General features: G+C 37.4%; 8 protein-coding genes across 10 annotated transcripts; 5 read left to right on the forward strand and 3 right to left on the reverse strand.

Annotated features, from left to right (window-relative positions):
- Window positions 1–5,576: 5,576 nt before the first annotated feature.
- Window positions 5,577–7,697, reverse strand: LOC113795459 (uncharacterized). Its single transcript, XM_075823042.1, has 3 exons — window positions 7,318–7,697; window positions 6,975–7,268; window positions 5,577–6,917 (listed from the first exon to the last, which is right to left on the reverse strand). Exons 1-3 carry the CDS (start codon window positions 7,529–7,531, stop codon window positions 5,608–5,610), a joined length of 1,818 nt encoding a protein of 605 aa, XP_075679157.1. The 5' UTR covers window positions 7,532–7,697; the 3' UTR covers window positions 5,577–5,607.
- Window positions 7,698–7,911: 214 nt separating this feature from the next.
- LOC113795433 (uncharacterized) lies at window positions 7,912–11,975 on the forward strand. Its single transcript, XM_075823036.1, has 9 exons — window positions 7,912–9,290; window positions 9,340–9,693; window positions 9,749–9,932; window positions 9,985–10,316; window positions 10,369–10,465; window positions 10,520–10,781; window positions 10,833–11,032; window positions 11,086–11,560; window positions 11,619–11,975. The coding sequence occupies exons 1-9, from the start codon at window positions 8,552–8,554 to the stop codon at window positions 11,880–11,882; spliced, it is 2,907 nt and encodes a 968-aa protein (XP_075679151.1). The 5' UTR covers window positions 7,912–8,551; the 3' UTR covers window positions 11,883–11,975.
- Window positions 11,976–12,272: 297 nt separating this feature from the next.
- SkpA (S-phase kinase associated protein 1 SKP1-related A) lies at window positions 12,273–13,008 on the forward strand. The gene has a single exon (XM_027345659.2). The coding sequence runs from the start codon at window positions 12,324–12,326 to the stop codon at window positions 12,810–12,812; it is 489 nt and encodes a 162-aa protein (XP_027201460.1). The 5' UTR covers window positions 12,273–12,323; the 3' UTR covers window positions 12,813–13,008.
- On the reverse strand, window positions 12,920–13,544 carry LOC113795480 (uncharacterized). The gene is made up of 2 exons (XM_027345665.2): window positions 13,383–13,544; window positions 12,920–13,329 (listed from the first exon to the last, which is right to left on the reverse strand). Exons 1-2 carry the CDS (start codon window positions 13,415–13,417, stop codon window positions 13,032–13,034), a joined length of 333 nt encoding a protein of 110 aa, XP_027201466.1. The 5' UTR covers window positions 13,418–13,544; the 3' UTR covers window positions 12,920–13,031.
- Window positions 13,545–13,651: 107 nt separating this feature from the next.
- On the forward strand, window positions 13,652–21,455 carry LOC113795452 (oxidation resistance protein 1-like). 2 transcript variants are annotated; one of them, XM_027345634.2, is made up of 8 exons: window positions 13,652–13,812; window positions 16,644–17,063; window positions 17,165–19,322; window positions 19,391–19,818; window positions 19,875–19,997; window positions 20,056–20,208; window positions 20,273–20,442; window positions 20,498–21,455. In XM_027345634.2, exons 2-8 carry the CDS (start codon window positions 16,788–16,790, stop codon window positions 20,631–20,633), a joined length of 3,444 nt encoding a protein of 1,147 aa, XP_027201435.2. In that variant the 5' UTR covers window positions 13,652–13,812; window positions 16,644–16,787; the 3' UTR covers window positions 20,634–21,455. The 2 variants fall into 2 exon arrangements, with proteins under 2 accessions (XP_027201435.2, XP_075679148.1); XM_075823033.1 differs by lacking the exon at window positions 13,652–13,812 and adding an exon at window positions 15,989–16,366.
- A 38-nt stretch (window positions 21,456–21,493) lies between these two features.
- Window positions 21,494–22,233, forward strand: Archease (protein archease). Its single transcript, XM_027345660.2, has 4 exons — window positions 21,494–21,605; window positions 21,668–21,692; window positions 21,746–21,953; window positions 22,008–22,233. Exons 1-4 carry the CDS (start codon window positions 21,545–21,547, stop codon window positions 22,185–22,187), a joined length of 474 nt encoding a protein of 157 aa, XP_027201461.1. The 5' UTR covers window positions 21,494–21,544; the 3' UTR covers window positions 22,188–22,233.
- Window positions 22,234–22,356: 123 nt separating this feature from the next.
- Window positions 22,357–24,651, forward strand: LOC113795466 (bone morphogenetic protein 7-like). 2 transcript variants are annotated; one of them, XM_027345649.2, is made up of 4 exons: window positions 22,357–22,581; window positions 23,085–23,830; window positions 23,898–24,125; window positions 24,182–24,651. In XM_027345649.2, exons 2-4 carry the CDS (start codon window positions 23,098–23,100, stop codon window positions 24,514–24,516), a joined length of 1,296 nt encoding a protein of 431 aa, XP_027201450.2. In that variant the 5' UTR covers window positions 22,357–22,581; window positions 23,085–23,097; the 3' UTR covers window positions 24,517–24,651. The 2 variants fall into 2 exon arrangements, with proteins under 2 accessions (XP_027201450.2, XP_027201449.2); XM_027345648.2 differs by lacking the exon at window positions 22,357–22,581 and adding an exon at window positions 22,681–22,715.
- Window positions 24,630–26,257, reverse strand: LOC113795464 (sorting and assembly machinery component 50 homolog B). Its single transcript, XM_027345647.2, has 3 exons — window positions 25,718–26,257; window positions 25,157–25,650; window positions 24,630–25,103 (listed from the first exon to the last, which is right to left on the reverse strand). The coding sequence occupies exons 1-3, from the start codon at window positions 26,136–26,138 to the stop codon at window positions 24,687–24,689; spliced, it is 1,332 nt and encodes a 443-aa protein (XP_027201448.2). The 5' UTR covers window positions 26,139–26,257; the 3' UTR covers window positions 24,630–24,686.
- Window positions 26,258–26,291: the final 34 nt, after the last annotated feature.

The raw sequence follows: 26,291 nt of genomic DNA on the forward strand, positions 1-26,291 counted from the left end.
CTAACCTAACCTAACCTAACCTAACCTAACCTAACCTAACCTAACCTAACCTAACCTAACCTAACCTAACCTAACCTAACCTAACCTAACCTAACCTAACCTAACCTAACCTAACCTAACCTAACCTAACCTAACCTAACCTAACCTAACCTAACCTAACCTAACCTAACCTAACCTAACCTAACCTAACCTAACCTAACCTAACCTAACCTAACCTAACCTAACCTAACCTAACCTAACCTAACCTAACCTAACCTAACCTAACCTAACCTAACCTAACCTAACCTAACCTAACCTAACCTAACCTAACCTAACCTAACCTAACCTAACCTAACCTAACCTAACCTAACCTAACCTAACCTAACCTAACCTAACCTAACCTAACCTAACCTAACCTAACCTAACCTAACCTAACCTAACCTAACCTAACCTAACCTAACCTAACCTAACCTAACCTAACCTAACCTAACCTAACCTAACCTAACCTAACCTAACCTAACCTAACCTAACCTAACCTAACCTAACCTAACCTAACCTAACCTAACCTAACCTAACCTAACCTAACCTAACCTAACCTAACCTAACCTAACCTAACCTAACCTAACCTAACCTAACCTAACCTAACCTAACCTAACCTAACCTAACCTAACCTAACCTAACCTAACCTAACCTAACCTAACCTAACCTAACCTAACCTAACCTAACCTAACCTAACCTAACCTAACCTAACCTAACCTAACCTAACCTAACCTAACCTAACCTAACCTAACCTAACCTAACCTAACCTAACCTAACCTAACCTAACCTAACCTAACCTAACCTAACCTAACCTAACCTAACCTAACCTAACCTAACCTAACCTAACCTAACCTAACCTAACCTAACCTAACCTAACCTAACCTAACCTAACCTAACCTAACCTAACCTAACCTAACCTAACCTAACCTAACCTAACCTAACCTAACCTAACCTAACCTAACCTAACCTAACCTAACCTAACCTAACCTAACCTAACCTAACCTAACCTAACCTAACCTAACCTAACCTAACCTAACCTAACCTAACCTAACCTAACCTAACCTAACCTAACCTAACCTAACCTAACCTAACCTAACCTAACCTAACCTAACCTAACCTAACCTAACCTAACCTAACCTAACCTAACCTAACCTAACCTAACCTAACCTAACCTAACCTAACCTAACCTAACCTAACCTAACCTAACCTAACCTAACCTAACCTAACCTAACCTAACCTAACCTAACCTAACCTAACCTAACCTAACCTAACCTAACCTAACCTAACCTAACCTAACCTAACCTAACCTAACCTAACCTAACCTAACCTAACCTAACCTAACCTAACCTAACCTAACCTAACCTAACCTAACCTAACCTAACCTAACCTAACCTAACCTAACCTAACCTAACCTAACCTAACCTAACCTAACCTAACCTAACCTAACCTAACCTAACCTAACCTAACCTAACCTAACCTAACCTAACCTAACCTAACCTAACCTAACCTAACCTAACCTAACCTAACCTAACCTAACCTAACCTAACCTAACCTAACCTAACCTAACCTAACCTAACCTAACCTAACCTAACCTAACCTAACCTAACCTAACCTAACCTAACCTAACCTAACCTAACCTAACCTAACCTAACCTAACCTAACCTAACCTAACCTAACCTAACCTAACCTAACCTAACCTAACCTAACCTAACCTAACCTATCTTCCAAATCAATCACCACCATTCACAATCACCACCATTCACAATCATTCTTTGATTGTCTTTCGTTTAGCTCGGTTGGGCCCAATGACAAGATAATCCAAGAATCCCTTACACTGTTTGTGTTTTTGGATTGTGTTTGTTTGTGTTTACTTGTTGTTGTTAATTATCTATCTCATCTATCACTGTGGTTTTTGTCTCGAGACTCACTTTGAGTTATTTTCTAACTCTCCTCTCCGATTATGATCTTATTTCATCATTTAGCCATTGGCAGATCTTTGCTGAATCTATGGCCCGTCTTTGATTGAATGTCTGCTGTTGTTCCAGTGCTTGTTCTGGATCGATTGTAGTTCCTTAAGTGTGAATCTTTCTCCTATTATGTCAGTCACTCGAACAACCTTTCATTCCTTCCATTGACTTTGCACATTACATGGAATCATCATTCGATCTTTGTTGGCATTTGATCATTTTCGTTCGTAGACATTCACCACTGTTGTGCCATGATTTCTCATGTTTATTCATGTCCAATCATGTTGACGTCGATACTTCACTAACTACTATCATGAATCCTGGTTAATAGTGTTCTCATAATGATGCAATCAACAGCTTCCAGTAGTCGAAAAGCACTTGCTCTATTCACAATCATTTTTCAATGACACTCTATCCACCATTTCTTGACTATCAATTCCCCATTGATATGACAATCAATCAATTCTTCCATTCCAGAGCAAGTCTTGGGTACTGGTCTCCTGTTCTGTATTCTTCATTATTTGCCACTGTTATCCACTTTCATGATATGTCCTGTTATTGAATATCTTTGTCATTCGTACTACCGTTGGTTATGAGCAACGAGCGTTAACCGTGTTTACACACACAAACACAATCACTCAATTCTCCCATTTCTTGACTTGCAATTCTTATCCATTCATTGATTGACTCTCATTTCACCCATATTATGACATTCAATCCATCCATTTCTTGTCTTTCATTTCCCACTTTCGATCTTCATTTCATCTTCATATCAGACATTCAATTCATTCATTTCTTGCCTCTCTACTTCACCATCATAAACACACAGTGTCTAATGATTACCAATTTCATCAATCGCTTTGTACATTTTCCCATCTTTGAATCTCTATTCTTACCCATCTCATGACTATCAATCAAACTTTCTTCCCAATTTCCTTTCCCAAATCTTTCCTATTTTTTGCATTTTACTTACCTTTTCCTCGCTTCTCATTTCACCCATTTCATACATATCATTTGCATTTGTTGGCTATTGCCTTCTCTTGACATTTGATTGTTCGACACTCATTCTTCACCCATTTCTTGACATTCAATCCATCCACTTGACTTTGCATATGTGAGCCATGTCTTCACTCCCTATATGAGGCTGAAAAAAAAAAAAAAAAAAAAAAAAAAAAAAAAAAAAAAACCTAACCTAACTCCCTAACCTAACCTAACTCCCTAACCTAACCTAACTCCCTAACCTAACCTAACTCCCTAACCTAACCTAACTCCCTAACCTAACCTAACTCCCTAACCTAACCTAACTCCCTAACCTAACCTAACTCCCTAACCTAACCTAACTCCCTAACCTAACCTAACTCCCTAACCTAACCTAACTCCCTAACCTAACCTAACTCCCTAACCTAACCTAACTCCCTAACCTAACCTAACTCCCTAACCTAACCTAACTCCCTAACCTAACCTAACTCCCTAACCTAACCTAACTCCCTAACCTAACCTAACTCCCTAACCTAACCTAACTCCCTAACCTAACCTAACTCCCTAACCTAACCTAACTCCCTAACCTAACCTAACTCCCTAACCCCCCTGAGCGAAAGCAGCTCACGAACCTTCCCTCCCCTAATAAGATGCGGAGATTTCGTATGCATAGTTATGAAAAGTCATGAAAAAGAGAAATAACAATTAACAATTACTTATCTGCGTCTGCTTTGCTCATTTGAAGGTTCGTGATTCCAGTTGAAGAATTGTTTTATTCTGTCCACTTGTGCACCATTGTTTCCATATTGGTATTCTTTTGTCGTTCCAATTGATATTCTTCTGCTGATTTGTTCATTGTTGATAGTGATATATATCAATTCCATAGCAAACACCCGGCAGTGGTCATGTAGGCAATATTCTGCTCCAAACGCATTTCGAATTCATTGAATCGAGGCGCGAGCACTGCCGGGCTTATATGTTATCCACTTCGTTTACTACGTTATGATATTTCATAGTCAACAAAACAATCAGCACACAATATCATTTGGAATACGACAAAGAACCATTTGTTCGATCCAAAGCCAAAAAATATTCGGATAATTCCACGTTGATTGTTGAAAACCACAAACAAAGAGCGAGTGATGAAATGTAAACAATATGCGCAGTGTGCATTGTTTTGGGGAATGATTAAGCACTTTTCAAAAAATCTGTTCGAAAAAAATGAGTCAATGATGAAATGCGCGTGCTGAACACAAAAAGGAAAATTTAGAAAAAAAACTTTTTTTTGGAAAACTTATGGAAAATTTTCAATTAACATTAATTCGTGTTACAATTAATTATTCTTATTTGCATCAAGAAAATTTTATCGTCTCTATTTTTTGGGCTTTTTCATTTTTTAGAAAATTTCACTCAAAACAAAATTAAGTCGATGATGAAATGATCAACATCAAAAGGTAAATTCACAAAAAGGTTTTTTTGGGAAAACTTATCAATAAACTTCTAATTAATAAACATTCATTTATTCGTATCACAATTGATTTGTCTAATTCGCAACAGAATAATCACACAAAATAGAATTCTTCATTTGATGTTCACAAAACAACAAGATTCATTTCATCATGAGTCTGACAACGTGCTCACGCTGCAAAGTCAAGTTCACAATTGACAATTTCCTTTTCAACATGCGCTTTTCAATATTGAGAAGCAAGCAAGTTGTTTGAGCTTTTGGCGTTCTTCATAAACGACAGGATGATCAAAACAAAGAATTTTCGAAAACCTTTTGTTAAAAATTGAAACAAAATAACATTTCAAACAAAATATGTTTATTAAATTTTAACGAATTGACAGTTTTAAATCGAAAACAAGATACTTTATTCAAGGCAGTTAATCAGTCGAAATAAACAAAGAAATCATGTTTTAAAGAAAATGTTAATAAAAAATAAGGATTGTAGTGTAACAATGAGTTGGAGGTCACAATCACGAATTTCTTTATTGAATTCCATGATTGTTTTGGCCAATGTTTCGATGTTGGTGGTTTCCGGAAGCCCCTGTAACATAATTACTGGCCGTTTTCTTCGCGGATTTTCCACTTTAATTTCAACTATAGATTCGGCCAGACAATCAAATCTATTTTTCGACATATTGTCGTCGAATCCAATTAAAAATTTACCATTTGTAAGTTGGTAAAAGCAGGAAATCGAAATACCCAAACTGCCGGGACCAGGTAATTTTTCGGTTAAAATATCTTTAATCAGTCCGACTTCAATAAAGGTTATTTAAACTTATTAGAGAAGCCGGTTTGTAATGGCAATATCTATGCCAAACTGTTGGCACAATGAATTAAACTTGAAGATATTTTCATAAGCACTGCATTTCAGTGCCTTTCCGTTGAGCAAATTCGAATTTATCTTGTCTTTTTCGGTTGTCGATCATCACTGAAAAAGAAAACAGAAAAAATAGCCAACACAACAAAAACACGTTGAAGGAAAAGGAAAAATCCTTTCCAATACACAATCGAATTCGAAATCGCTCTGCTACCATTACGAAAAATATCTACGCATACATTATTAATGTGAAGCAATTACAAAGCGCACAAATCCACTCATTGATGACTCATTGATAATACTCATTATTTATTGATAGTTCAATCATCATCAATACAACATTCAAAATAATCCTCCTCCTCCTCATCATCATCTGCATGATAATTCGAACGAATCAAACGTTCGGCTAGACTGGTATAATTTTGATATTTACAAATGACCAAATTGGATTGATGAGGCTGCAATTCTTCATCATCATTCTCATTTTCGATTTGTTGTTGTTGTTGGATTTTGGTGAGGATGTCGTCAATTTGTTTGAATATCGATTCGAAATCGGGTCGTTTTGTGGGATCTTGCGACCAACATTGCATCATGAGCGAATAGATTACATCCGGACAACTAGATGGTGGTGCTAGTCGATATCCATTGAGAATATCTCGGCATAAATCCCCGTCACTCAGATTTTCGTATGGATATGATCCCAATGTGAATATTTCCCAAAGCACTACACCGAATGACCAGATATCGGATTGTTTGGTAAATTTGGGCTTTTTAGCCTGCAAACATTCGATCGACATCCATCGAATTGGTCGATAAGTTCCGTCAAGCACATGATAATTTTTTTTGTAAAGCTGACATGAAAGACCAAAATCACCTATTTTAATATCATTATTTTCATCCAACAAACAATTTCTGGCGGCTAGGTCGCCATGAATGAAATTTTTGGCCGACAAATATCTCATACCGTCAGATATTTGCAGGGAATATTTCAACAAATGCACTATAGGTAAAAGTTGTTGTTGTTGAAGGAAACGGCATAGATCACCATTCGCCATCAATGGCATCACTATCGAGGGCATATTATTGGAACGGTCGATGAAAATGGCCAAGGGAATGAGAATGCGATCATGTTTATATTGACTCATCTGGATTCCTTCGTTGATGAACATTTTCATTCGAAAATAACTGCTCTCTTTTCGCAGTCTTTTGATGGCCACATTCTGTTGTTGTTGACCATTGTCGGTTGTTGTCGTCAAACGAGCCGAATATACCTCGCCAAACTTTCCTTCTCCCAATTTTCGTTTATATTGGACCGATTCATATTCGAGATAGAGTTTTTTTTGTCGTAACTGTTTTTGCATTTTTCGTAAATAGAATTTGAGTTTGAGAATTTCCAAATTATGATGAAAATAGTGTCTTCGTGAATAGACAAACCAACAGCAGATTATCATCAACATTCCACCAATCACCGATGCAGAAATCTTTAATTCGAATGCTATCGGATCAGGGTTCGAATCGTTGGAATCGAAATCATGATGGGCCAATACCGATAATGCAATGCCGGTTTCAACTTTGATACCGGAACGTTTGATTTGAAAAACACTTCGTGAATATTGCATGTGCAATTTAACTAGAGAATTTCAAACAAAATAAATTAGTATACATTCTTTGAATTAAACATGCTTACTTTCTTTGGCGGTATGGTCGACATGTTCGATGATGCATCGAATCGATTCGAATGTTTTCTGCTGAATTTTGCAGTGATATGGGCTTTTGATTGTTTTATTGTCGGACCAGAACATTATTTCATCCACATCGTTATAAACTAGCGATAATTGATCCGATTGAGTGAAATATTGGCCCGATAAGGTAATCATCATTGGAACATCAGAAAACACCACTCTTGGTTTGATGGTCCGGATTTTTGGCTTCTCGAATAGATAATTCAATCGGTGCGAATAATGTTCACAATCGTGTGATACTTAAACGGACATTATTTTCTAGTGAAATCTATTAATCAAACGACTCACCATTGGGTCGATGCAGACACCAATATTCACACCAGAGACATTGTTGGGAAACATTTGTTTGGTTCCAGAGTTGACAATCGTCAACAGTTTTCTGATCAAAACAAGGATGATTGATAATGCGCAAAAATTCGTTGGATGATGATGATGGTGGTGGTAATGTATGGATGGCCATTATCAATGCTAACAACAACAAAACACACCATTCAATCAACATTTTTCAGCATTATAATCTCGCGATTTTTATTGCCAATTTCATCAATCACTAATGATTATGAATATATGATCTGCATCAATCAGTAATATTCACTTATTCAAGTTCATCAAACGAAACAACAGTCCAGAAAAAGAGAAAACGTCAGTTGATGCCGATTGTGATTGGATCGTAATTCGGGTCATAATAATAATCATAACAATAATAGTAATAATGATCATCATCACAACAACAATCGCAACAATGCTAACAATGGAATCCTATCTTATCAAGAGCAGTTTATTATCCAAAGTGAAATACAATGTCTCTTGTTTTCTTGATTCAAATATTTTATTGCTCCACATTACATCAATTGCTCATCATCAGTCAATCATCATTTTCTCTTTATAAATATCTTTCCCATGTGACGTAGTATTTTTCATTCTAATTTTTCCCTCCAGTAATTGCAAATGATTACTGACTACTGATTGACTGATGATCATGTTGGCCGAGAAAATTGAAATTGATTGATTGATTTCTTCCGAATGAATCAATTCAGTCATTCATCAATAGAATATATTTCCAAGGAAGGAAGAAAATATGAATACTTTTCCTTTCCATTCAATTCAGCTATCATGATTGACAATCAATAAGGTGACAGGATGTTTGCATCACACTTTTTCCATAAAAGACAGACATTGAAGAAAGACAATTGAATGATGGCTATCACCAGACAATCATCATCATTGCATCGATCATTGTCTGTTTGTCATCCTTGTCATTCAACACAAAAACCAGAAAACTTCAAACAATCAATGCCTGTATTGAATTTCTTTTCTTTCAATTATTCATGGCAAATCTATTCAATTCAATTCGATTGAATGAATGAATGAATCGATTATTTTCCTCATGATGATCATTATCAATTATGTACCTAAGCTCATGTGATCACCAGAATCAAAACAATCATAATCAAATCATTGATTACAAACAGAACATACTTATCTCCTATCGACCAAATCAAACATATCGTAACCGAACAAAATGATGACTCCAATCAAAACCACATTAATCATGGTTGCCATTATTCACCCGATTCAATGTTCATCCAATCATGGGAATGATGGTGTTCCACATTTCGATCGACCTCGATTCGGCTCTATCCATCGTGATAAACGTCAATCTAATATCACTTTATCCGACCTTGATAATGACTACAATTTTTCAACGACCGCGACTTTCTTCGAAAATTCAACAGCAACCACTATTCATTCATTCACCAACCTTATCCCAATCGATGATGATTTCCAACCATTATTCAAAGGTCGTATCATTCCCAAAAACGAATTAAACCTTACCGATAAAGCGAAAAAAGTGATGACCGAATTGGATTACTATGATCAAGATGATTATGGTGATGATGAGGACTATGATGAGGATGATAATATTACTAGCACGGAATCCCCCAACACCAATAATGATACTGACAATCAAGATGATGATGATGATATTGATAAAGCTATAGGTGGCGTCGCTGGAATTCTTGACAAATTGATTCGGGGACCAAAACAAAAAGAAATTAACGGAAAATCCCGACCAGAAGATGTCTACATTTATCTGAGTCGCATCATTCAGGATGAGTATGCTAAATCGATAAAGGCAATAATGCCTCGAGTCTATGATTATCAATTTGTGATTGGTGAGCGTATTTCCCAACGTTGCTTCAATTCGTTCGTGCAATTTGCCAATCAATTTCGTAGACATTCAATATGGCCATACCAAAGTATGTATTTTATTTTATCGAATCAATCATTATTTTCTCTCGTTCACAGTGATTGCAGCATCAGCAACCTATTCATCTTTGAATAAATTTGCTCTCCGCAGTTATGGTGATTTCGATAGTTGTTTGGATATCGTTGCCCATGATGATAGAGATGACCTTACTGATCAAGTATTCTTTACCGGACAATATTGTCTCATTGAAGTGGAATTACCGCTGCCCGAATTGAAATCGAGCATCACCTATTCCGATCGAATTCTCGATTTCAATCAAACAGAGCTGTCGGGCACATTTAGCGAATATTATTTGATGATAGCGCCGTTCCTGTATTCGAATCCTTTATCATTTGCACTTTGTCTGCCTTCCACTTGCTCGCCACGAGAAATCCAAGGTGTTGCCAACTTTTGTAAGTGCAATATTTGTCCAAGCATTTTCAATTTGTCTTGTCCAATCCTTCACAGTTCTGCAAAGATTTCGCATCAATACCCGTCCCTTGTCTGACTGTTATAGCAGATTCAATATGACTGTTGAAGCGTTGCCCGAGGATGTTTCCGACAAATTCAATCTCGAATCAGTAAGACAGATGCAATCGTTTCGTATCGGATCCTTCATCACTCAGTTGAATCGATATCAAATATTGGCCATGTAAGTCGTAGATTACCAATCACTATGGCCAAACTTAATTCAATTCCTGTAGATTGTTTGCTGTCGTATCGGTCATCACTGTATTGTTGGCAACCATATACGAAGTTTACCATCGATACTCGTCGAATGAAACCTTGAGGAAGAGTCATCACCGCAATCGTCCAAAATCCTTTATAGTTTGTTTTTCGTTTCGCTATAGCCTTGAGCAAATGTTCATTATTCGCGATCGTTATGCTGGCCAGCAAATGAGTGATTTTCCTCGGAATAGCGGCCGAATGACCAATACCGCTTGTTTGGATGCAATCAAATCGTTGGCATTGGCCTGGATTTGCCTTAGTAATTTTTATCTTGTTGGCTATCAATCACATATGATATCCAGTCTTCGTAAGTTGATTGCTTGGCTAAATCACTTTCCTAGTTGATTTCTTTTCCCTAGCTCATGTTCGTCAATTGCAATTGAATATTCGCACCAATGTCTTCTATCAAATTGTCATTCAATCTTGGCTGTCGTTCGACATTTTCTTTGTCATCAGGTTTGTCTACTTAATATTGTTTTATTGAATCAATTTCTGATTGCCTTTGCTTAGTGGTTTTTTGTTGGCCTATACATTTCTGCCCTACATATCTAAACACGAAGGTCGACCATTATTATCATTCTTTTTTGCCAAACGATTCCTTCGTCTATTTCCCTCTGTGTTGTTTGTCGGTATGGCCATTAAATTGTTGCCATTATGGCAGAATGCCGGTCCCATTTATAATTCCAGTGTTGAGCGAATTCTCCAACCATGTCGACATCACATCCTAAGAAGTTTGTTATTTTTTGCCGATTTCTATGATTACGACAGAACGGTATGTCTATATTCTATAATGTCACTAATTGATTATTTTTCGCACAAGCAGTGTCTACCACATCTTTGGTATGTTAGCAATGAATTTCAGCTTTCCATGCTTGGCGTTCTCGTCCTCACATTCGTCTATAATCGACGTAAACATGCTGCAAAAACATTTGCTGCGTTGATTGCCATCGGAATCCTGATGTCCGGTTTGATTGCACATCGTCTTCAACTGAAATCGTTGATCATCGACAATGTAATCATCAAGTAAGTCTTTATTTTATCATCAAACAATGTTCATCCATTCAAATATCTATCAGGGAAAGACCTGCCATTTTCAAATCACTACATTTCAATGGATTCGCTCATTTTCAGTCATATTTTGCCGGTATGGCATTGGCTTATTATTGTCGAACCAATTTCAATCCATCAGCTAAGCCATTCAATTTTGCCCTGCCATTGCGAATTGTTACGGCACTCATTTTATTGACCTTGTCATCAGCATATGTGGTTTATATTCCATTAATATTCGCTCACTACCATTTGGATGGCCACCAATCCAATTGGCCAATCATTGCTTATTACGCTACAGCCCGAATCCTATTCATCGGACCAACATTATGGATGATTGTCCAATGTTTACCTCGTAACAATATCATCACTAAAGTTTTGTCCTGGTCCATATTTCGCATTTGTAGCCATCTTTGTTTTCAAATCTATCTGTGGAATTTGATCATCATTTGGATTTATCTATTCACCAAACGTACACTGTTAGAAATCAATCTAATGGAATCGGTAGGCTTTTGTTTGTTTGTTTGATCATGTTCTGATTGTTTCGCTTCACATCCAATAGTTCCCGGTAGCAATGAGCTTGTTCATCTTGACAGTGGTCATATCCATGTTCACTTTCTTGCTGTTCGAAGCTCCCTATCGCAATTTATTTCGTTATTATTTCGAATCCCCGCGCACAGCCGATAATATTGATAGTTCATCAATTTCGATGAAGCATCGTCATTCGAATGCAACCACCTTCAACAATAACCATATCAAAACGACAACGCTGATCGAGCATCAATACAAACATTATGATAACCCGAGCATTGTCATCGATTCCTGATTTCTTCCCCCAAATCCCATCACATCTAAATGATTTTCTATCAAATCTGTGAAATTGTTGAATTAATAAAGTTTATTTTATTTGAGAAAAAAATCCAATGAAATCGTCGTTTATGAAGGGGACATTATATAGAATGCAGTGAGAGAGAGAACAAAGCAAAACTGTTCGAATTGTTTGTTGTTGTTGATGATGATTAAAGGAGCGATAAATGCTTGGCCAAATATCTCTGTGTTTGTATTGCTGATGACTAAGGAAAACGATAGACAATTCTAATTGCGTATATCTGGTTATTGTCTTCGAAATTCATCTACGTTTCAATCAGCCGAAAATAATTCTTTCATTCACTCGTTTTTCAATAAAGGTTGGATTTTGCTAATTGATTTCAATCTAATTATCATTCTGATTTTGTTTTCACCTCTTTCTTCAACAACAACAATAATAATGCCCAATATCAAATTACAAAGTAGTGATGGAGAAATATTCGAGGTGGATGTGGAAGTAGCACGAATGTCGAATACATTACGTACCATGCTCGATGACCTGGGCATCGAAGAAGATGACGGTGAACCGATTCCAGTTCAAAATGTCAATTCAGCCATATTACGCAAAGTAATACAGTGGGCAACCTATCATAAGAATGATCCACCAACACCCGAAGACGATGATGCACGGGAAAAACGTACCGATGACATATCATCGTGGGATGCCGATTTCCTCAAAGTAGATCAAGGAACCTTGTTCGAAATCATCTTGGCAGCTAACTATCTGGATATCAAAGGATTGCTGGATGTTACATGCAAAACCGTTGCGAATATGATTCGCGGTAAAACACCCGAAGAGATTCGCAAAACATTTAATATCAAAAATGATTTCACACCACAAGAAGAGGAACAGATTCGTCGCGAAAATGAGTGGTGTGAAGAAAAGTGATTCAACAATGTCGAAAAAAGAAAGCCATATTTTAATCATCATCCGCGCACCTAGCAAAGTACATTCAAACACACCAAAAGCAAAAAACATTGATGATATGGAAAAGATTATGTTTCACTATTTTTCTCTTTAATCATAATAACCATTATCGAATGATTCAAATTAAAATACAAATTCAAGCCATTTGGCAGCAAAATTTTTTCCTCTTTCTACATAACATTAGAATCGATTGGCGAAACTTTTCGGTTTGACCATTCCCCCAGCGCTGATTTTATCTTCCAATTTGCGAATATGCTCATTATGTTTAACATAACGTGTGCGAGCTTTATGTCGTGCATATAAAATTTTCTGCAAATATCGATGCATCACCAATGATTTACCGTCTCTCAGCAGATCTTCATAGATGATATCACGACTTTTGTACGGTTGTTCCCCTCCATACCAGAATTTATTCCATTGTGCCATTGCCAATTTGAGCAGACTATTCGAATCGCTCGAATAGCTACGGACCGAGCCACTATGAATTAATTAGATTTTTCAAAAATTTATCTCTTTCACAATTCAATTTACCTCAGTTGATTAGAAAATGTTCGGATATTTTGCATTTTTTCCACTTGACCAAAATTGTTATGAAAAAAGGTCGCAGAAAAGTGATGAGCGTAAAAAGTTTTGTTTACAATCGAATTCGACAATCGATAGTTGTTGTTGAGAACATGTTTGCACAATAACAACAACAACAACACTATTCCTTATTATTGAGTGTTCATCATTCTGCCAATTTCATCAATTTTCAACTGAATTTGGTTTTGATTCCCCTCGATTGAAATCGTGAATGTCAAAATTGTTTTTCGAAAATATATTGAGTTGGTGTTTTGTGAATTATTGCCAAGTTTGTTAGATTCGATTGAGTGACTGTGTTTTGATGATATTTGATATTGGTGTCACCTATAAACATCGCCCAAGAGATTCCTTCAAGTCAAGTCACATTAACCAACACCAGGTAATTATTTTCATTTTAAACCAATCAGATTTCTGATGCCAATTACCTAAATAATGTCAAATAATGCTGTAATCGGTGATTCAAAACGCCCAGAAAAGAGATTGATAAATAGTGTGAGTTTGTTGTTTGGGTTGATTATCATCATTATTAAGTTGTTTTGATATGTTCTGATTTTTCATTCTGTTTTGTGTCCATCCTGTTCATCCAGTTCATCCAGTGTTATCAATTATCTATGGAATCTGCTTGATTCGATTCAATTTTCAATGACGTGACTTGTTGGCCAAAATTGAGATTTTAATATTAATATTATTTGTTTCACTGACAATTTGTCTGGGCCGACAACTTTTCCTGTTAAATGGACAACAATCTCCTCTCCAACAGATTAGTCACATATTCACAAATGTAGGCGTCATTGCTGAGACAGGAAACCATTTTTATGAAAAACTTTTAATGATAATAATCATAATGCAAACTTTTTTCTTTTTTCTTTCATTCCCAAACATTCTGCACAGATTTTTGAGCAATAAAAAGTTTGCTTTTTCTCTCCTTTTCTCTATTTTCCCTAATTTGCTTTGCTTTTTTATCATCCGGTGGGTTGCCACACGCATATTCATTATCTCAGTGGCACCTGCTATTGTTCTGCTATTGTTCTGTTTTTGTGGTGTTTTGTTGTTATTTTGATTCAATGAATGATTGTTAATTAGTGTTAATCTAATGTCATTTCGTTTCATTCAATTTCATTCCTTCTCCTCGACCAAGTGTATTGTTTTACCCCACTGCAAGTGAAAGATGAAAATGGAATCAAAACTTTAGTCGCTGTAATGGCGCCCTTTCCATAGCAAACATGAAACAGGCGTGTCCGTCAAATAGTTTATGCATTGAAATAATGGCCGATCAATCGATCAAGTGGCCAGAACTATGTTTTTCGACTAGAGAATCGATGATTGAATTGTAGTATCTATGTGATGCGATTTAGTGAATCGTTTTTCGTTTAGTTGTGCTTGCCTTGCATAATCACAACCAGGCCAATAGAGATTACACGATTGGGAATTGTTGGCGAAGGCCAAACCACAAGAGACAAGTCAAATCAGTCAGTCAGTCAACGATTTTGCTTGCCAAACCAATTGTGCTGGGTGGTTGGTGTGGCTGTATAATTGCTGGTTCGATTTGGATTGGTTCGGTTGCATTGCTGCTTTTGATGAGATGCTTGAATGAGTTTTGTTTTTGTTTCGTTTTCGTTTCGAATCGCTGATGATCTTTTTTGCTTAAATCATGCATTTTCTTTCTTTCAATCAATATTGCGCAAATACAACCCATACATGATATAGATGATGTAGATGGCACTAAACAATCAAATGAACCAGACTTTTCAATTGGCAATTTGGCCCCCGCAACAACAGCAAAAACAATCATTCATCATCTTTTGGGCTAAAATATCATGTTTTTGTCATTGCTTGCTCTTGATGTTTATTTTGCATTTCCCATTTCCATTTGAATTTGCCTTGCCAATTTTGACTTGGAGCCAGTGTGATGACCACCATTCCTCGATTCATTTGTTACCTTGTCATATTTGCATTTTCCACTCGATTCTCTGTGTTTCATTCAATTGACGCAAACGCATTCATTGATTGGAATGCAATGGATGTCATCACCCCAACCTGTAATAGTGATGGAACAAACTCGATGATGTCAGTATCGGCGAATGGCCATGGCTAAAAATAGAAACTTTTTGGTTGTTGCTAAATGCATCCATAATTTGGCCATTGTTATTTCAACTCACTGCCTGTTCATGATTGATTTGATTTCCCCTTTCTCTCACTCTCCATCAAAGTCATTGATTCAATTTATCAACTGAATTATATATAACATTTAATATTCACACCTTATCTGCTCACCTGTCGGCCCATCATTATATAGGTATGGCTTATACAATTATTCTTGCAATCAAACTTATCTTCTGTTCAATAATCATCATTTGGAGAAAATGCATTTTATCATCTAGGTCAGCGGGTAATTTTTTTGATTTTTCCCAATTCGACATTGACATTGTGACAAAATGTTCAATTGCCATTTGCATTCAATTCACATCCTATTCAATCTCTCTCTCTATATAAGACAGAATTAACATAGAGAGAGTAGCAGCAAAGAGCATTATTGCTTAAAAACTGTATCCGTTTCTGTATCTGTAAGATGAAACAGTATTTTGCATCATTGACAGCGTCGGCGTCAGGCGATATTGGTTTGGAGAAAGATTGAAAACGGGATATATAGCCATAGCTCTGTCCAGAAAGATGATGAGCCCGATTCTTGAATCTTTTTGATTTGCAAAGAGGCAATAGTTGCATATTAAAAACAAACAAATTCATTTATTGGGTTTTGTTTTTGTCTTGCAAACCTAGAGGTTATTGCTTGTTGTTTGTTTGTTTTCGGATTGTCGATTGGTTGCTGGATATCAATGTTGATTATGATAACATTGAATGAGTGTTAATTGCCATAATGTAATGGTTTTATCATCATCATCAAGGTTATCTAATCAATCAATCAATTCTATTTGGTACGTTTCAATCATTCTCATCAATTGATTAATGAATGCGCGCACACTGAATACTGATGACTGATGTTTGTTATTGTTTCTGTTTTGTTTTGTTTTTATTATTGGTTTTGTTTTTGGCTTTGGTGACAAACTGAATTCTGTCTGTGATATAATCAATCATTGTCGTTTTCTTATTTCTGAATGCATGCTCTATATTGTTGTTGGATCATTAATTATCATTATTAATGTTTAGTTAGTCATTAATATGATTGAATTGTTTTTTCATTTCTTATTCCAGTCTGATTCCATGACAAAACTGTAAATTGAATTGAAAAGATTCTCTCAACAACAACCACATCCACATAAACATTGTGTGTTTGTTTAAATAGTGTCCTATATTAGCGTCCATCAAATGAATTGATCATTATTAATCCAAGACCAAATGAGCAATGATAACAAACAGTGTGATTCGGTTATATCACCATCACCACCGCCGACCACCACCATCATTGATAATAATCAGCAATCACCATCATCTGAATCATCGACGGCGGCGGCGACGAAGACCAGTGGTCAGCAGCAGCAGCAGATGAACGATGCCAATGGCAACGACAATGATGATACCAGTAATGCCAACAATCAACAACACAATAAACAACAACAGAAAATGCAATTATCTCGTTCCTTAACACAACCGCAAGGAACCATTGAATACGTGGTGAGTTTATAATTGGATTGATTATTGATTACTGACTATTGACTATTGATTATTGACTATTGATTATTGGTTTATTGATCGATTCTTTTCTCGTTGCATAGGTTGCAGCCCATGATACTATCACTTCTGTAGCTGCACGTTTCCATACAACACCATCCGAGTTGGCCCGTATCAATCGTCGTTCTGGCCATTTCATCTTCCCAGGACAGGTATTATATGTTCCGAAATCCAATCATGTATCTAGCCTTTCGGCTGATGTTATCGACCCAAGTGGTGGCACATTACTAGTGAGACAAAGCTCCGATATTGGTGTCGGTGTTCCACCTAACACACCGAATGACCCAAAATCCCAATCACCGTCACGACAACAACAAACATTGACTAGTGATAGCAATCAACAACAACAACAATCAATCTCTGCATTACCCGGTCATGCGGAACGCTGTTGTCGGCCGTTATCTCGACAAAAAGATAATAACACTCTTTCAATGGATTGTGTGTTTATCGGCAGCAGCCGCGATGATTCGGCAAACAACAATTCTTCTATCCTCATAGATTACCCTCTCACTCATACCAGTTCTGAACCAGTTGTGATTGGCACTGATAATCACCATCATCATCTCCATTCCGAATCAATGTCATCATCATCCAAACAACAACCACAACAGACAATCGATCCGGCTGATCGTGAATGTTTGGAACGTTTTCTCAAAATAAACGTTCGTTACATAACCGATGGACAAGGTGTTGTGAGTGGTGTATTGTTGGTCACACCCAATGCATTAATGTTTGATCCGAACGTTTCTGATCCTTTGGTGGTGGAACATGGATCTGAATCCTATAATGTTACTGTACCGATTGAGTTGGTATTGAAAACGGCACTCTATTCCGATATCGCTCATATGCGTGTCAAACATGCTCCTGAAGCAGTACCATCCGTTCCCAAACCATCGGTTTATTATGCCAGCGACGAAGATAGTAGCGGTATTGTCGAGGAGAATCTAAAGAATGTCTATGCAAAAAAAGCTAAAACCGGTTTCGATACCATCGGCAAGGTGAGTGAAGAGGATAAATCCGATTCCGAACATCAACCACCAGACGAATTCAAAGACGCTGTCGAACATTTACAGCAAACGAAAACATCATCGACCGGCTCATCAATCGAAGCGAATGAACAATCAACTAAACAATCATCTTCTTTAATGTCTACCGAGGTTCAGATTGGCGATGAAGATGCCAGCAGCATGAATCGTGTATCGATCGAAATCGAAAACAGCGTCGACGATTTGCATGATGATGAACCATCCACCACGACCACCGAGGCTACCACCAATTTCAATACATCCATCGATGTCAATTCCAGCCTTGATCTGATGATGACCTCCATGGATGATGCCGATCTTGTTGCATGCGGCAATACTGGATCCTTATCATCGAGTGGACCCGAGAGTCATACGAAACTGGCTAGAAAACCATTGGCCTCCACACATATGGCCAAAATGACATTGGCCGAACGACATTCAGCACCATTGCAGCCATCGAACATTGCACATGATGCCATTCATTCAGCCGACAGTGTCGAACACAAAGCCTTGCAATCGGCTATTTCGGCTGAAGAAACATGCTCCGATCCGGTTGTCATGTTGAGACATTCGAATCGGTTGTCAGCTGCAGGAGAAAATCGTCGTGGCCAGATGCTAAAACGATTATCAAATCCGGTGGACGCTATCGGCAATCTGACCAAATCCGGCATAAGCTCAGGGATCAATGCAACCAAATCGGGTTTCAATGCCACCAAAACTGGCATCAGCAAAGGATTGAATGCCACTCAATCGGGCATCAGTACCGGTTTGAATGCCACCAAATCCGGCCTAACCACAACGATGAATGTCACGAAAACCGGATTCAATCGGGTGTTGGCCACTCCGAAAAACTTGATGGATTTTTCCTCCGGTTTAGTGCGTGATGCGAAAGGGGCATTGGCACCGACCGCATCCAAAAGTGATATTAATCTTCATGAGCATTTCGACACCAGTAGTGAGCAACCACAAATGTCCGATGCATCATCGATCAAACCACTGGGCTATTGTAACATGGTCAATACAAAGATTGACGCCTTTGAAAATTTCGACAAACTAATTCCGCGACCGGCCAGAGTGAATAAAGATACGCCATTATATCTCTGCATTCGAATGGGCAAATATAAGAAAAATAATCCTAAGCGTAGTATGCAACGATTTTCGCCCATTTCTTCTTTCGGTAAGTTGGATTTGTTTGAGTTTCATTTCATTCATCAGTTATCATTCATTTCGCCTTTTAAATACTAGGTAAGAATGGATATGAACGCGAATATTGGTTCAGTGTGCCGAAAGACAAGGCGAAAAATTTGTATCATTTCTTCAAGAAGTGGGCTCCCGAAATCTATGGTGATGTGGACGATATTAGCGGTTGTGAACAACGTGGCCTTGAGCCCATCAACACCGATGATGAATATGATCTGGACGATGACGATGACGAAGTCAGTGGTGTTCAAATGATCGATAGTGCATCGGCAGCGTCATCCACATCAGGTAATGCACGACGTCGGTCCTATCAGCGTACACCATCGAATGCCCTTGAAGGATCCATTGGCCATGATGACGGTGACAACAAATCCTCGTTGGATGTAGCATCCGCAAATCGTCAGCGTTTTTGGCGTCGAAGTCCATTGCATTTTCTCAAGCTCGTCGAGGATCATTTTTCCACCGAATGGAATGTGAGTGTTTCTCATTCACTTTTCTCTGTCTTTGTTCTGATTGTGTTCTGGTTTAGGTTTCGAATTCATCGGAAGAGCATAGTTTTGCTGAACGTTACCATCTGGAAATGTCGAATGAGCCAATATTGCCCGAATTGATTGGCACGTCCGAATTGTTGAATGTGGACATTATACAAAATGTGAGTGGAAAACCTTTTGTGAATGTTGTTCAATAAATTTTGATTGTTGTTGATTTAGCTAATGAAACATTTGCCGGCTCGTGCTGAAGGCTATGCATGGACATTGATCTATTCCACCTCGCAACATGGTTTCAGTTTGAATACATTGTATCGTGATATGAAACATTTTGATTCTCCCGTTCTGTTGATCATCGAGGATACCAACTGTGCCGTGAGTGTTTTCCCTTCTCATTCCGATCGAGACTCGAGATTGATTTTTGCATTTTTTCACTCAGAAATTCGGTGCATTACTATCACATTCGTTAAAGATAAGCGATCATTTTTATGGTACCGGCGAGACATTCCTATTCACATTCTATCCGATTTTCGAATGTTTTCCGTGGACTGGCGAAAACATTTTCTTCATCAAAGGCAATAATGATAGTATTTCCATTGGGGCCGGAGAGTATGTTTGTTTGATTGGTTGACTTTGGCAAATTTTTTCATCTTTCTTTTCAAAGGGGAAATTTCGGTCTTTGGCTTGATGGCGATCTTTACCATGGCAGTTCACATCCATGCAAAACATTCGGCAATCGGACATTGTCATCGGAAGAGGATTTTGTGGTGAAATCCATCGAATGTTGGGGTTTCGTCTAGTCCAGTTAATCAGTGTAATCATCATTATCATCTCTCTCATCATCCGTATCATTGTTATCATTGTTATTGCTGTTATTGCAATTTTTTTGGTCCGACAAATGAAAATGGTGATTGTTGTTAATCGTTAAATTGTTATTGTCGTTTTAGCAATGGGAGCCATGTTGAGCAAAACTAATATTGAGCAATATTTTTATACATCCCAAACATGAAGAATCAGATAGCGAAGGAATGCTAATGCGATGGCCATTCTATTTTTGTATTGTGATTGGAAATTGCTTATCAAATATTATTATTATTATTATTATTATTTTCAACCTTGGAAATTTGTCCGCATCCAAACAACAGATGATAATCAATAGTGTCTGTGAGTGAGCTCGTAATCATCATCATTGTCAAGCAATCACCTTATTATGTCCATCATTACTATTGTATATCATCATCATCATTCGGCGATGAGAAGCAATATTTTTCTATACTAATCAGAATCACTCTCTCTCATCGTTGGAAATGGCCAATCTTTCTCTCTCCCTTAATAACTCTAATAGTTGATCCTTTTTTCCTCATTACGATTAATATTTTTTTAAATTCCAATTTTACATTCAATAATGATTAGTCCTCTACACTCACAATGGGCAGATTACCGTAGTGGTCAGCGACTGAATGGTATATTATCGTAACATATCTCTCTCTTATTTAGATGTGGACACAATCAATTGAATGGTCCCACACATAATTGTTATTATTATAATAATATTATATCAGATATTGTTGCATATTTATTATTTATAACAATCCAATAAAATCTATTCATCAATATTATAATATTGCATATTCTATTTATCATCCAAAGACAATGTTACCAAGAGAATGTTTCACTTGCACGCTTGCTTCCAAGTTGCATCAATCACATCATGGATCTTCGAGATGTCGAAAAGGATTTCGACCCAACCGTCGCCCCTATCAATTATGAATGTAATTATTCTCATTTTCCATTTGTCTCATTATTTTCAAATTATCCCATCATCATCCCATAGATCTCGATCACACGGCCGATGTTCAGTAAGTGTTTTGCCAAAGTTTAGCTAGAGTGACCATTGTTTTCTTCCCTAAAGAATCCATGCCTGGGGTAAAGATTTGAAAGAAGCATTCGAACAATGTGCTATGGGCGTATTCGGTTATATAACCGATTTGAAGACAGTTTCCATTGAAAAATATGCCGATGTTGAAGTTACTGGTGGCGATGATGAGAGCAGTATGCTGTTTCGTTTTCTCGACGATGTTCTTTTCCTATTCAATGCTGAGCCATTCCTCATTCCCAAGGTAAGCCTCAATTCAATTACACACACTGTACAATTTTCCTTTTTTTTTGCAAAGAAAATCGAAATATTGGAAATGAATTGGCAAGAATTTCGCATTCGGGCTCGATGTTATGGCGAGGTATTCAATCTGGACAAACACCCGCAAGGAACCGAAGTGAAAGCAATCACCTATTCCAACATGCAGATTCATAAAAAGGATGATCGTGTTGATGTCTATGTTATAATTGATATCTGACCATTTTTTTCCTCCATTCTCCATCATTAAATGTTATTCATTATCATGTCAAACCTTGCTCGGTGACCCCACCACCATTAGAGAATGATGACCACTCACTTAGTGTGTGGTATGCATGCGTGTGTGTTTGAATGGACATTGCATTGGAAGAAGGGCAATTGTTATCCATGGTCCATTGGTTCTCTTGTTTGCTGCTAGATGATGATAGTAACCTGTTGAGCTAAGCTATTAAGATATCCTACCTGGCTGGTCAGACTACCCATCATCAACAACTTTGCCTTGTTTGCCAAACATTGTTTTGGCTATCAGCAAAAATTAAAAAACTTTCACTTGTTGGCTGGATAATCCTCAAATCGATAATTGTAATCAATTTTGAAAAAGTGATCGAAAAAAGGTATTGTATTTGTTTCGATTGGCTGCCATATAATTCCATTGAATCAGTTTAATATTTTTTATTGCCTGACAACCCGCGATTGCCAGACAGTGATGATGCATTCTGTGTATTATAATGTGTGCCCAACATAAAATGTTTGTATTAAACATATGGAAGTGGTGCCTATTCTTTCGAATCCATTCGTTTCTGGCAAGTCTACATGGCCATAAAAATCGATATTATAAACTGATTGAATTGAACAGCAAACAAAAAACAAAAACACATTACAACTATCGTTTTGTTCTGTCAGTTCGGTTGGATTGATTGATTGCAGAAAATGAATGAATGGCTTTGTTTGTCTGTGGGGATTGATTGATAGATGGATGTGAGAATATCATTACCCTCGATATGATTATCATGATTGACTACTAGTTGTGAATGATATTAGTTTGGCCTCATTTTTAAAATTGAATTCACTTTGATATGTTTTGCTAATTTGTTTGTTTGTTGTTCTTCACAAATAGAAAACTCAACATAATGTCACTACTGAAGTACTACGCAATTGTTGTTCTTCACATCTTTTCATTGGCCATATCATTGGACCATGGTGTCGCCGATTCCGGTGGTTCTGCCGCAATGGATCCATCATCATTACGTTATTTTTATACGGATAATTCAATGCAACACAGTGTTGCATTCAAATTTCTTCCGCAATTCGAACAACAAGAACTGCAGGAAGAAATCCTTCATGTATTAGGTCTGGACCATCGCCCTAAACCGAAAAAATACAGCACCGATGAGTCGGCATCGAATTTTCTCATGAATCTTTACTCGTCATACAACGATGGTCATACAGACCAGAATGTCTCCAATCAGAGTTTATTGGAACTTTCCGAATCGGATGTTATAATCAGTTTTCATAATCAAATCAAAACGCAACGTAACAATCAACATTTGCGTCATAATCGTGATCGACGTTTCTGGTTCAACATTACGAACGTTCCCCAGAATTCGGAAATTATCGATGCAGAATTGAGAATTTATCGGAATCAGATTCGGTCACGTTTCAACTCCAGCTATTCGTTTCAATTGACTTTATTTCAGCTATTCGATCGCGGACAAATCATCAAAAATTATGTTGATTCTATCAAAATCGATGGTCATGTTGGAGGTTGGTTGCGGTTCAATGTGACCCAGCCATTATTAGATTGGCTCAGATTTCCTGGCCAAAATTTGGGTCTCTATCTCCAGATTCGTACCAGCAGTATTCGTAAGTCAAAGAAATTTCCATCCATTTCTAATCGGTTCAAATCTTTTCAATTTCTACCCAAAAATAGCTAAAGATCTTAGTCCGAAAAGTATAGGACTATTCAATTCGCGTGGATTCAAAAAATACCAGCCATTCATGACAGCATATATCAAATCGAAGACTAATGATTTGCAAACACCATCGCCCAATAGAGCCGAAATGTTCGAGAATAAACAACGTGCTCGGCGAGCCGTTTTGAATCGAAAACGATCCGAATTGTCCTACTATGATCCGGATGATCGAAACCCGTTTCTCAGTGAGTATGCGTTTTTCAAAGTTAAACTCAAACTCAAACTTTTTTCAATCACCCAGATACCAATGATCGTTATATATCGAAAAGCTGTCAGAAGCGTACATTGTTCGTATCGTTTCGTGATCTGAACTGGCAGGATTGGATTATTGCACCGGAAGGTTATTCTGCATTCTTTTGCCATGGCGATTGCTCTTTCCCGATGAACACCCATATGAATGCAACCAATCATGCGGTCGTTCAACACCTTTATCACATCATGTATCGCCATGTTCCGAAACCATGTTGTGCCCCATCCCAGTTATCTTCGATAATGGTACTTTATTTTGATGACAATTCCAATGTTGTACTTAAAAAGTTTAAAAATATGGTCGTTCAATCTTGTGGCTGTCATTGATTGATTTGGCCATCACACAGTAAATTATGTAAATTATCATTCATTTGAGTTGGACAAATCACTCACTCAGATCTCTATAATAATGAATATTATCCACTTGAATCTCAAATAAATACTAATCATCAACAATAATAATTTATTTGCCACACAAACACAATACAATCATCTCTCTAAACATAGGTCATTCCGATACCGAAATGAATACCACGTTGTATTTTATCATAACTTTGATTGAATAAGGGCAGACAATAATTCAATTCTAGTCGCACATTATTGCCGAAGGCAAATATTAATCCACCACCGCATGATGTTCGAATATTTTCGCCCAGTTCACTCAATTTATTCGATATCGAACCTGCCTGCAAAAATCCGTGTAACCGTAGATATTGATCGAAAATATTTTTGAATGGCAACGGATATTGAAAATGTACGGCACCGACCCAATATTTGAGTGCACCCAAGGCACTTAAACCTTCTTTGCCGTGCGGTCCAACACCACACATTTGGAATCCACGAAGATTTAATGGACCACCAAGAAAAAATTTGTCACTCACTGTAGTATTGTTGTAGCTTTTCATCGCTCCACCCTGCCAAAAACAAGGTTAATCCACCATTCTGAGAAAAGTGATAATAGGCAAACCTTGAATGATAATTGTAAAAATGATGCAAGATTATGTTGAAATTCAAATTCATGTTTGCGAAACGATGTGGCCAATTTCTGAAAACCAGCATATTCGTTGAACATCTTGAACATGCTACCTTTGGTTGGCAATACGGCATTATCTCGTTTATCATAAGTGTAGGTATGCGAAATGGAAGATTTAAGTGAATGGTCAAATTGTTCGATTATTTCGAAGTCGGCTTGACCAAGTCCGGACAAATATCGCCATGATGTTTCCCACTGAAACAGATGTCGATGCAGAGGATGTGGTTGAATGTTGAGGCCAAGCAATAGATTGCGATTCAATTGTTTGTATCCACTCCATTGGCAATAATTCGATAGTTGTAACATGGTCAAGTCTAAACTTGATCGTAAACTTTTCCACGGTGTACGGATCAATGGTTTGGAAAATGTTGTCGAATAGGTCGCATAATATCGTAGGCTGTGTTCGAATTGGCATCGTATTTCTTCGCCTGATAATCAGCAATATTTCAGTTAGTGATGCTAGCAATAACCATATTATTTAATACATGCACATACCTCTTCCGAAAAGATTCGGACTTCGTAATTCAACATTACCGGACACTTCATTATGATTACCCGAACAAAATATTGACCCGGCATATCTCCGTGTTTCTTCCACATTAAACGTAATGGCTAATTCAACTGGTTGATCACCATCATCATTCTTGGCCGAATCTTTATTGATCGTATCGACCGAAACCTGAACATTTCGAAATAGACCTAGCTCATAGAAACGTTGACGAACAAAATTAACTTGCATCAATGTTTCGGGCAAATCGGTTGATTGTAAAATGGGCTTGACCAATTCCTGTAGGATATCATGTTTAGTACGATCAAGTCCATCGAAATGTATTTGAGCAACACGTGAGGCAATTATATTCTCATCATCCACATCACGATTGTATGATTGATCACAACCACCGAAACCGAAAAACATTTTACAAACAATTTGTTTCTGCTGGGTACACACACTTCAAATCAATTCGATCGAATCAAAAACATACAATTCTAATCCAATGCCCTTCACAACAACCAACCAAAACCAAACAAAAATCGAAACGCGTGAAAAACATCAACAAAACTGGAAAAA

This window comes from Dermatophagoides pteronyssinus, unplaced genomic scaffold (genome assembly GCF_027571235.1).
Source record: "Dermatophagoides pteronyssinus isolate colony J.1.1.1.1 unplaced genomic scaffold, Derpt_VIB-CSIC_2022.12 sq0022, whole genome shotgun sequence".
Lineage (NCBI taxonomy): Eukaryota > Metazoa > Arthropoda > Arachnida > Sarcoptiformes > Pyroglyphidae > Dermatophagoides > Dermatophagoides pteronyssinus.

What these genes read in the sequence shown, in the direction of transcription:
- Archease (XM_027345660.2), top strand. Translation starts at nt 21,545, where the DNA reads ATGGATCTTCGAGATGTCGAAAAGGATTTCGACCCAACCGTCGCCCCT. An exon ending in CGCCCCTATCAATTATGAAT is followed by an intron (nt 21,606 to 21,667) that starts GTAATTATTCTC and finishes ATCATCCCATAG; the next exon opens with ATCTCGATCACACGGCCGAT. An exon ending in GATCACACGGCCGATGTTCA is followed by an intron (nt 21,693 to 21,745) that starts GTAAGTGTTTTG and finishes TCTTCCCTAAAG; the next exon opens with AATCCATGCCTGGGGTAAAG.
- LOC113795464 (XM_027345647.2), bottom strand. Translation starts at nt 26,138, where the DNA reads ATGTTTTTCGGTTTCGGTGGTTGTGATCAATCATACAATCGTGATGTG. An exon ending in TCCGAATCTTTTCGGAAGAG is followed by an intron (nt 25,651 to 25,717) that starts GTATGTGCATGT and finishes GCTGATTATCAG; the next exon opens with GCGAAGAAATACGATGCCAA. An exon ending in TTTTACAATTATCATTCAAG is followed by an intron (nt 25,104 to 25,156) that starts GTTTGCCTATTA and finishes TGTTTTTGGCAG; the next exon opens with GGTGGAGCGATGAAAAGCTA.
- LOC113795452 (XM_027345634.2), top strand. Translation starts at nt 16,788, where the DNA reads ATGAGCAATGATAACAAACAGTGTGATTCGGTTATATCACCATCACCA. An exon ending in AAGGAACCATTGAATACGTG is followed by an intron (nt 17,064 to 17,164) that starts GTGAGTTTATAA and finishes CTCGTTGCATAG; the next exon opens with GTTGCAGCCCATGATACTAT. An exon ending in TTCGCCCATTTCTTCTTTCG is followed by an intron (nt 19,323 to 19,390) that starts GTAAGTTGGATT and finishes TTTAAATACTAG; the next exon opens with GTAAGAATGGATATGAACGC.
- LOC113795466 (XM_027345648.2), top strand. Translation starts at nt 22,696, where the DNA reads ATGTGTGCCCAACATAAAAT. An exon ending in GATTCGTACCAGCAGTATTC is followed by an intron (nt 23,831 to 23,897) that starts GTAAGTCAAAGA and finishes ACCCAAAAATAG; the next exon opens with CTAAAGATCTTAGTCCGAAA. An exon ending in TGATCGAAACCCGTTTCTCA is followed by an intron (nt 24,126 to 24,181) that starts GTGAGTATGCGT and finishes TCAATCACCCAG; the next exon opens with ATACCAATGATCGTTATATA.
- LOC113795433 (XM_075823036.1), top strand. Translation starts at nt 8,552, where the DNA reads ATGATGACTCCAATCAAAACCACATTAATCATGGTTGCCATTATTCAC. An exon ending in CGATATCAAATATTGGCCAT is followed by an intron (nt 9,933 to 9,984) that starts GTAAGTCGTAGA and finishes CAATTCCTGTAG; the next exon opens with ATTGTTTGCTGTCGTATCGG. An exon ending in GACATTTTCTTTGTCATCAG is followed by an intron (nt 10,466 to 10,519) that starts GTTTGTCTACTT and finishes GCCTTTGCTTAG; the next exon opens with TGGTTTTTTGTTGGCCTATA.
- SkpA (XM_027345659.2), top strand. Translation starts at nt 12,324, where the DNA reads ATGCCCAATATCAAATTACAAAGTAGTGATGGAGAAATATTCGAGGTG.
- LOC113795480 (XM_027345665.2), bottom strand. Translation starts at nt 13,417, where the DNA reads ATGCAAAATATCCGAACATTTTCTAATCAACTGAG. An exon ending in ACATTTTCTAATCAACTGAG is followed by an intron (nt 13,330 to 13,382) that starts GTAAATTGAATT and finishes ATTAATTCATAG; the next exon opens with TGGCTCGGTCCGTAGCTATT.
- LOC113795459 (XM_075823042.1), bottom strand. Translation starts at nt 7,531, where the DNA reads ATGTTGATTGAATGGTGTGTTTTGTTGTTGTTAGCATTGATAATGGCC. An exon ending in GTGTCTGCATCGACCCAATG is followed by an intron (nt 7,269 to 7,317) that starts GTGAGTCGTTTG and finishes TGTCCGTTTAAG; the next exon opens with TATCACACGATTGTGAACAT. An exon ending in CGACCATACCGCCAAAGAAA is followed by an intron (nt 6,918 to 6,974) that starts GTAAGCATGTTT and finishes GAAATTCTCTAG; the next exon opens with TTAAATTGCACATGCAATAT.